A 9,499-nucleotide genomic window follows, 5' to 3' on the forward strand; every position below is an offset into this window, starting at 1 on the left:
TATTGCACGATACTTGAAGATGATATATTCTACAATGTATCACGATATGTATAGGTGTTGGATTTACAAAACATGTAATATAAAAAAAAATAAAAAATAAAAAAAAAAAGTTTAAAAATACTGTTATTTAATGTCCTTTAAAAATTTAACATTGAAAATAAGGGAACATTTTAAAAAATCTATATAAAATCTTTGCAATTTTTAACATTTATTCACTTGTTTCCAATGAGAGTTATAAAAAGTATCCACAATATTTCAGAAAAAAATGTATTGTGACATAATTTATAACAATATCAATATTATAATCATACTGAACACCCCTAATTTACAGACGTCCAGAGTACTTCAGCATTAAACATAAAATATTGAGCAAGATTAGTATTATTCATATTAAAATAGTATTTCTAACATGTTTGATATGTAGTATTTGATATTCAGTCATTGCTTCCTGCAATTGCAATTAAAAATTTTAAAAGCCCTCATAAGTTACACGTTAGAGGAAAAGTGGCAAATCTGGGCAGATCTGATTTAGCTGAGGGCGGAGCTTATTTCTGGGGTGGAAAAAAAGGTAAACAGATGCCGAAAAGAAATTAGATTAGATTAGATTGGTTGCATGGGAATATTGAAAATGTGTGCATATTTCTGGTCTAGAAGCACATTTAAAAATGACAATCTCCATCTTTTAATTTGATTTAATTAATTGATCTTTAATGTGTGGATAGGGGAAAAGAAAATGTATCTGTAAGTATTTTACAATTTATCATTTATTACAAGATCATGACTTTTTAGAAGATAACAATCCAAATTCAAATCTAAAAGAGCCAAAATTTAATTGAATTTGGGGAAAATATTTTTTATCACAATAAGAAAGGAATATCTTTTTCTTAACTAATGTCTTAACTTACACTGACTGTTTTTGTGACTCATCAGTAGAGGAACATCTGGAAAACACTAATACACACACTAAGTATCTTTATAGTTACAATAAATGTGTTTTATTTTGCATTTTGTACTAAGGATGTGCAAACTTTTGCACTTTAATGTAACTGCATTCGAAGCTAACTTAGTAAACTAGTGGATGGATTTGAAGTTGTGTTACTTTCCCATGTCGATAAATTACCACTCCACTCTGTAATGTAAATCGGGTTCAGATGTGTGTGTGGGTGTGTCAGGGAGGCTTTTGCTCAGGTCTAGCGCTCCACTTTAACATACACATTCATTGGAAGAACTTTGAGTGGATATTCCTTGCAGGCACTGCAGAAGTAAGGAAACACTCTTGCAGAGATGATGTCCGTGAAAGTGTAGAGTGGTGTCCTCTCTCTCGGGTCATAGAACATCACCTTCGACCTGTCCATATCCAAGACCACCCTCACCACATCCGGTTGCCTGCTCATGGTGAGAGACGACCACGGTGCTGAGCAAGCCTTGTACTCACCATTCCGCAACCGAATAGTCCAGAACCCCTCTGCGGGCGTCAACACGTTCTTGCCCTTCCTCTTCACCGACTCGCTGGCTACTCCGATCACCCAGTAGGTGTTGTTTTTAACTTCCACGTCCCAGCTGTGTTTGCCTGAGCAGAAGCCCTCGGCGCCCAGCATCTCGGCGCTGACGTCGAAGCGCTCCGGGTTGTCCGGGAGCTTGAAGATCTGGGAGCAGCACTGAAGAGTCGTCAGGTCCTCCGACAGCTGGAAACAGCTCGCTGCTGTGTTCGGGTCCAGAATCACAGGAGCTGCACGTGTGAAATGTTTAAAATAATAAAAAGTTAGCAGTGGCCATTGTTGCAATACCCTCGCTAATTTTCAAAATCTTGACATAAAATCTTTCAAATAGAACTTGAATGCAACATGGACTACCATTTTAATCTTATTAGCAGTTTAGTCTTAGTGAGATCTTTGGACTAGCCTGAAGTTGTTGCAGGTTTAAGACCATCGCTTGGTAAATTGGGCATCTCAAAAACCAGGCATGGTAATGCTAATTTTAGGAGTCAGTCCTGGAGGCCCCTGACCTACAGAGATTTGAGCTTTTCCTGCTCCCAGTCACATCTAAACCAGCTTGAAAGTGTAGAGCAGTCCTCAAGGACTGGAGTTAAAAGAGCCTGTCCTAAATGATTAGATTAGGATCTACTTTTAGCCTTAAAGAAAAACTCCACCATTTGTGGATTGCCTGGACATTCTAGTGCTAGATTGTTGGTTGGTGCTGTATTTTTATCATTCCCATGAGAAGTTAGCAGTTGTCCATCACTCTGATGTCTCAGGGAGACACTGGTATTGCGTGCACAGTTGCAATGGTGTTTAATAGGGGAAAATATTTCACTGATCTCAAGCATAAGGGATAACAGTCTGGTTTTGCTATTAGCTCCTAAAAACAAAAGCACAAGCTCTGCTTTTCTCACACACCATTTTTCAGCAACGTCGTATTAATGGAAAATCCAGTGTAGAAGTAACAGAGATATCAGTGCAAATGCTGGACTCAAAGTCCCAGAATGCAGTGTAGCTAAGCGAGGCAGTTGTGCTAAGTTACGTCAGATGATCAGCTAGTTAGCCGTCTATGATATGATGAGGACAAGGGCGTTGACTGCGATATTAGCATGAAAGTTAATCTTGGATGTCGCAGAGTATCACATGTTGATTGTAAAGATTTATATGCAAGTCGGTCAGGGTGGGATTTTGGGCCAGATCCATGTGTCTGACACAAATATGTCTTCCTGCATTATGATAAATTGCTCAGGACATGTTTGTTTAAAAGCAGCCAGACTGGACAAGACAGCACGTCATTTATAATGTAACCTGTGTGATCTGGGAAACACTAATAAATCACACAGATTGATGGTCACTCACTGACTAAAAAGGACATTTCAAACAGGTGTGACTTGCTGTAAATTATGCTCATTCATTTTCATTAGTGTCAGCTATTCTAGCTTCTCAGGTCATGCGAAATAAAAATATCCAAGGCCTAAACCAATAACCATAATTGCTTTATACCCTAGATACTTACTATATTGGATGATATTCTTCATCTTCTCCCAGACGTTGAATTTTAAAGAGCCTAAATGTTTGGCTACGTCAACCAAAGACCCTGATATCATCTGTGGTTCCTCAGGTATCCGCCAAGTTCTGCACATAGCGGTGAAAAAAATCACTTGATGAATGTTGGAGAGTTGAATATCAGTAATGTGAATCTCAGAGTTTGAGAAGTGTTGAGAGAGAGAGAACCTCCTGAAGGTCGACATACCTCTTTATGGTTTCCTTGTAATTCTAGAAAGGAATAAAAATACCTTACCAAATCTGCCATGGTGGTCTTATGAACACCATTAATGATGGGTTAAAAATCTCTAACATGGCCACTGGATAAAATAAAAAGTTCACAGTCGACTACATAAAGGATTTTACCTGGAGGAACGGGATATCCTGAGAGCTCATCTCCTTTTCGATATACCTGATGGTGTTTGTGAGGGATGCGATTTCGTTTTCCATCTCATCAATCTTTTTCATTATGGTCTCGCTCTTCTCCGCCTCCTCTTTCTTCAGTTCAGAGAGTTTGACAGCTTCTTCTTCTTGAAGAAATTTGTGCAGCACTTCAAATTCATCTCTGATCTGCCTCTCTGCATGTTCTGCCTGTCTCTATAATAACAACAATAGCACACCATGTTTTATAATTGAAGAAATACCAATTTCCCTTACAATAGTCATGTGCGTATGCTGATAAAAGTCAGTCACCCATAAATTACCAAATGTATACATGGCACAGCTGATTTACATTTAGTGATGTCCACAAAACTCCATAAAAGGCAAAGCTCACAGAGAGCTAAAAATGAAAAAATGACAAGTAAATGGGGAAAGAGCCAATGTCCATCGTTAGCCAACAAGGTTCAGACAGTAAGAAAGTACCTTGATGTGCTCTGCTGATAGATCATATGTGGATTTAACATTCCTGAAGAACTTCAGCTTGTCCTGCAATGGCTTCAGAGCAGTCTTCAATTCAGCCTGAAATAGAATGGTAGAATATTCCGGTTTAGATTTCAAGACTTTGAAGCTTTACATCATTTTTAGCCATCAGAGCATGTTTATTTCTATATATTCAAGGCCAATGGTGCATGAGGTACACCCCTCGCTTGGGAATGTCATAGCTGTCATAGCATTTGTGTAAGGCAAGAAGACAAGGCTATGGTGATGCAAGCTCAGGCGTTGCTGCCCCGGCATTTCCCTGACCCAAGTCATAAAGTCAAAGAGGGTAGGAGCTGTCAGCTAGTATGGAGAGTGACGAACACTTGAGAAAGCACTGGGAATCCGGTTTCAGCTTTTTCAGGAGGCTCCCTGCCAGGGCCAATAAAAATATAGGGATATTCTTAGTAGAGGATAAAGTCTGTTGAAGTCTCAACGATATCGGTTTCTGAGTAACTGAATCAAGCCAAATGTTACATTGATATCCTAATGGTTTTTCATAATGTCACTTCATACGTTAGTTATTAATAAGTCATTTGAGTCTTTGCGATAATAGATCTGTCACTTGGCTGATCTGAAGAAGAACGGTGGAACATATGGTTTTAAAAAAGACCATGGAACTCATAGATAGATACATGATTGAATTTCTATTAGTGTATATATTATATGTTTTAAGCAGGTATATTTCCACTACAGGACATAATGATAAAGACCCGAGTTGCATTTGCATTCCCAGCCCAATTGATATATTTATTATAAATTGAGAGGGAATACCGGGAATACCTTGTTAACAGACCCTTGAATCATGATACCTTCTAAGCTCTTACTTGTTCTTTCATCTAAACATACCTTACAATCTTGCGAAGCCTCTTCCAAAGAGTATAATCTATGCCCTTTGTGGCTTCCTGATTCCTTGCACTCAACACATGTAGGCTGTAGATCTTCCAGACAGAATAAGGTCAGAGATTCACCATGTTCCTTGCACGCAAAGGGGTTACTCTTGCGCCGTTCTTTCAGATAACCTTCACAGGTCTTCTTGAGCATTGTGCTAACTATGAGTTCCCCCATGGACGACGGCTGGCAGCAGAGTGGACACTCACAAGCTCCTCCACCACCCCAGCTGCTCTCCAGGCAGGGTTTACAGAATCTGTGTTTGCAGAAAAGCACCACAGGCTCTTGAAAAATCTTCCCGCATATTGGGCAGGAGAGGTCATCTTCGATGGCAGAGCGCCTGGTGGTCATTGCGTCTTTGAGAATCCAGCTTTAATGGTGAGGTTCATATAGGGTTACTGTGCTCCACCCACCCCTCGTAGGGTCTCTACCTCTTCATGAGTTATGCACTTGGACTTCCGATTTGGCGCTTGATGTTCTCGTCACTCAGACCTACATATTCAGTGGCTCTTCAGAAGGGGATAATACAAATGAGATGTGTGTAAACATCAGAGTGAAACCAAAGTAGCAGGAAGGGATTTACTCGAAGGTGATTATTGACTTCGTGTGGGACGATCATGTGCGAAGAGTGTTAAGGTAACATGGCAGCTGATTATATTCAGCACATTAGCCAGTGCATTACAAGATGAGAAGAGTGGTTTGGATAAATATAGATTGTATATGTGGGACCAAATAGGAAAGATTCTTAAACTAAACCAAGTTCTGCAGTACTAATGAGCTACAAGCTTCAAAATTCCAGTTCTCATATTGAGCACTACAGCCGTGTCCTAAAGAACGCATTATAATGATTAAGAGTCCCACTATCCAGTGTCACCTAAAAGAAATTCCCTTTTTCTCAAGATTTCTTCCTCATGTTGTCTCAGGGAGTCTTTCCTCACCACTGTCTTGTTCATTAGTGATCAAACTCTACTTTGGGTTTTCTGTAAAGCTGCACTGTGACTATTTCTAATATTACAAATTACAAAATTTGAATTGAATTAAAGGTATCATCAATGATTTTTAGCATCAGTAAAGTTACGAGAACAAAAACACATACCTTGATTTCTACCACCAGAAAGCGTTCTTTGGAAGCACTTGAAGGGTTTGTGTAGATCTGTTTATATAATTTTATTTGTCCTGTTGTGCATTTTCATTTTACTCTAGCCCTGTGTACCGTGCTCCTGTACTGTTGTGTCTTGCACCATGGTCCTGAAGAAACATTTAGTTCCAGTGTATACAAGTTATATGGAGTTATATGTGACATGTGAAGTCTGTTTGAAAGACAGAACTTTAACCAATCCACAGAACCTTGTTGAACTTACAGGCTAGAGGTAGAGACAGTTCTTTTTATTGGAGCCCCTTGCTGGCTGTGAGGTGAATTACAATGGAAGGTTCAACTTGGCTCTAAACACATAGCCGAAATATTATTGTATACATTTAAATAATGAGGCTAATGTTTGAATAGTTTGGGATTAGGACCATAAAATAAATCTGTGCTGAAGGGGTTCATGGAATTTAATTTCTTTTTTTAAGTTAAAGGAGTCTTTGGTGTAAAAAGTTTGAGGACCCTTGAAATATCCCTCCCTCCACTTTTGAATCTACATATAGCTCATGAGTTGCTGTGTTCTGATTGGTTGGATGTGGTAGACCACATTTTTTTCTCCTGAGCAGACATTTTCCTATATATGCCTGTATACCATAATGTGAGAAGAATTTCAAATATTACAAAAAGACTAAAAATCACTAATTCCATAACATTGCAGCATCAGAGCTGTATAATCACATGATCATATTCTGTTAGGTATTCTCTGTTCTTCACAACAAGCATGTGAGTGGTTCTATGTCCTCAATGCAAATTTTGGTGGTAACTTAAATTTATTCTGCATGTAGAACCAAATTCAAGTTTTGAAACTGAAAATCCATATGGCATATTTTCTTAGTTTTGCTTGCTACAATAATGAAAATGAACTGTTTTTTTTAAAATATATATATATATATTTATATGATTATTATTCTGTCCCATTACTTTTGTCCCTTAACAAGTGGGAGGCACATATGCAAACTGTTGTAATTCCTACACCGTTCACCTGGTTTGGATGTAAATACCCATAAAAATTAAAGCTGACAGTCTGCAGTTAAAGCACATCTTGTTCGTTTCATTTGAAATCCATTGTGGTGGCGTATAGAGCCAAAAATGTTAGAATTGTGTCGATGTCCCAATATTTATGGACCTGACTGTGTATATATATATATATATATATATATATATATATATATATATAAACAAGAGATTGCTGACTAAATTTATTATGGACTTAAAAATGCTCAGCTGGATGCAGGCTTTACTTATATTTAAAAAAGTACACATGTATAATATTATACACGCATCTATATATTGTGTATATAATAGATATAAACAGTTAAAGGTGCAGTTTGTCATTTTTAGGGCCCTCTGCTGGCTGTGAGATGAATTGCAATTGCAGTGAACACACTGACAAATCTCCACCCCCTCACCCCATCTTTCAAAGCCAAAAGCCTTAGGAGTTACTTTTTATAGAAAGCAAGGGGAGATGGAGGAGCAACTGTCCTCTGGTGGGCGGGGCTTATTTCCAGTCCAGAAAACTAGAAACAGAAGCCTGAAACGAAGAAACTAATAAGGTCCGTTGCTTTTCAGAATTGCAAATCACAATGTTTTCTAGGATATCTTTAACATTTCGTGATTATTACAAGTCTATGAATACACACTGAACCTTTAACTCTGGGCTTTTTCTTATGGTTCATGATGGATTCCAGTTGACTCCAGAGACACCTCAGCCAGTTAGCTCCGTACCACGGAGACACCGTACTAAATATGTCCACAAACTTGGACGTGTGCCTTCAGCCTCTGTTTTGCCAGAACTGTGTAAAACCTGAAGCGTCTGTAAGCATCTGTAGAGTTGGATTGAGTTACCGTGACATACCCTGTGCCGAGCTCAAGTGCCTAGATATTTGACCCTTTCAGCTTCGCTTGCTGTTTATAACAGTTTAAAAATAAAAACGGTAAATGTGGGGAAGGTGTTCTAGTTCTGGCGAGTGACAAAAATGTCTCAAAACATCCATTCAGCTCCGCAGCGTGTCGTACAGTTAACATTTGCTTTCCTTCTCTTTTCTGTTCAGCTTGATACAGTTTTATTTGATCAATAGCATATTAGTAGAATAGCATAGAAATTATTTGTAAAAACATATGAGCAATAACAATATCTGAAACACTAGAAGCCTGCATGGTGTTATATTTCGGTAGGCCCGCACTTTGTCATCCAATAGTTAAGGAATAAAATGTTGGGGCTTGCTGTTATAGTAAAATAATCAACCATGGGGTGGTGTGATGAAGCAGAGTTACTGTTACCACCCTAAAGTTGATTATTTTCCAATAACAGCAGGTCCCAATGTGTTTTATTCCTTTTTTAAACAGTAATTCGCCAATGATAGCAATTTTTTTTATTTATTAGACTACAACGTCATACTTTTTTTTTTAAATCAGTTTATAGTTACATTTAATGTTGTGGAACATCTGCAAAACAAGTTAGATTGTATCATCACTTATACTTACACTACAGCAGATAAAAACAGTTGTTCCCTCACCAGCCTCTCCTTTTTTCTTTCTCTCTCTCTCTCTCTTTCAAGTTAATAAGACAAAAAAAAACACAGCTTGTCATGTTACCAAGAAACCACAAATCATGATCTCCTCCTTTCTGAAGATTTTCCCTTGAAGGAAAACTTACTGACTTGCACAAAGCACTGACACTGGAGACTCCTTTCATAAATGTTAAATAAATATCTCCTTACAGAAAATTCACCATGATTAAACATTAAACATCACTGATTATACATTTTCCTTTTTTAAAATAACAACATGAATTGTATTAGAACAAGAACATTAATATAAACCTGTGCTTTGCAGCTGCACTACTGACGCTGCTATAGAAAATATAGGATCAACACCTTCTGACCAATCAGAATCAAGAATTCAACAGCACTGTGGTGTAATAATTATTCCTACCTTGCAGTCCTCGATGGTGTCTCTCAGCAGGTAGACTCTGTGATTCCTGTGAATCCCCAACTTGTGGCATGTTGTACATATTGGACACATTTCTCCGATGCAGAAGAGCGTCAGCTTCACACCATGTTCTTGGCACTTTTGCAGAGAGGATTTTTCCTCTCGACAGAACGCACACGTTTGAGAAACCCGAGACAGGCACAGTGTGCAAAACCAGAGCCGCACGAGATGCAGCAGAGGACCAGCGGGACGTTAAAGACCTCTCCACATGCCGTGCAACACGGTTCGTCTTCTAGGAGAAAGATTTCCGTCTCCATGGTCCTCCCTGTGTTTCTCCAGCGTTGATGCCTCCTGCCTTTTTGTGGTCTGGTCTGTTCAGTATGTACAGTACTGTATGTTCTCTGTGCTCACATATACGTACCACCTCAGCAGATACTGTTACAAGAATCTTCTGTCCAAGGAGACTCTGGCGCATGACATCACAAACTCCGTCTGAAATCTGGACCTGGAGTTATTATGTAATGTCCGGGGGGTGAAAACTTTTGAACAGAATGGAGATGTGTACATTTTTCTTATTTTGCCTAAATATCAT

The 9,499-nt window shown here is 38.6% G+C and overlaps 1 protein-coding gene across 3 annotated transcripts; it reads right to left on the reverse strand.

Annotated features, from left to right (window-relative positions):
- Positions 1-9: 9 nt before the first annotated feature.
- Positions 10-9,499, reverse strand: trim35-13 (tripartite motif containing 35-13). 3 transcript variants are annotated; one of them, XM_026945935.3, is made up of 7 exons: positions 8,911-9,499; positions 4,791-5,341; positions 3,888-3,983; positions 3,390-3,620; positions 3,232-3,254; positions 2,995-3,113; positions 10-1,729 (listed from the first exon to the last, which is right to left on the reverse strand). In XM_026945935.3, exons 2-7 carry the CDS (start codon positions 5,181-5,183, stop codon positions 1,191-1,193), a joined length of 1,401 nt encoding a protein of 466 aa, XP_026801736.1. In that variant the 5' UTR covers positions 5,184-5,341; positions 8,911-9,499; the 3' UTR covers positions 10-1,190. The 3 variants fall into 3 exon arrangements, with proteins under 3 accessions (XP_026801736.1, XP_053084289.1, XP_053084290.1); XM_053228314.1 differs by lacking the exon at positions 8,911-9,499 and adding an exon at positions 5,929-7,093; XM_053228315.1 differs by lacking the exon at positions 8,911-9,499 and having other exon boundaries at positions 4,791-5,917.

This window comes from Pangasianodon hypophthalmus, chromosome 23 (genome assembly GCF_027358585.1).
Source record: "Pangasianodon hypophthalmus isolate fPanHyp1 chromosome 23, fPanHyp1.pri, whole genome shotgun sequence".
Taxonomy (NCBI): domain Eukaryota; kingdom Metazoa; phylum Chordata; class Actinopteri; order Siluriformes; family Pangasiidae; genus Pangasianodon; species Pangasianodon hypophthalmus.

Bases quoted from the DNA above. Each gene is read 5' to 3' on its own strand.
- trim35-13 (XM_026945935.3), bottom strand. From the start codon at position 5,183: ATGACCACCAGGCGCTCTGCCATCGAAGATGACCTCTCCTGCCCAATA. The intron at 3,621-3,887 runs GTACTTTCTTAC...TTGTTATTATAG, and splicing joins TATCAGCAGAGCACATCAAG to AGACAGGCAGAACATGCAGA. The intron at 3,255-3,389 runs GTAAAATCCTTT...ATTCCTTTCTAG, and splicing joins AGGATATCCCGTTCCTCCAG to AATTACAAGGAAACCATAAA.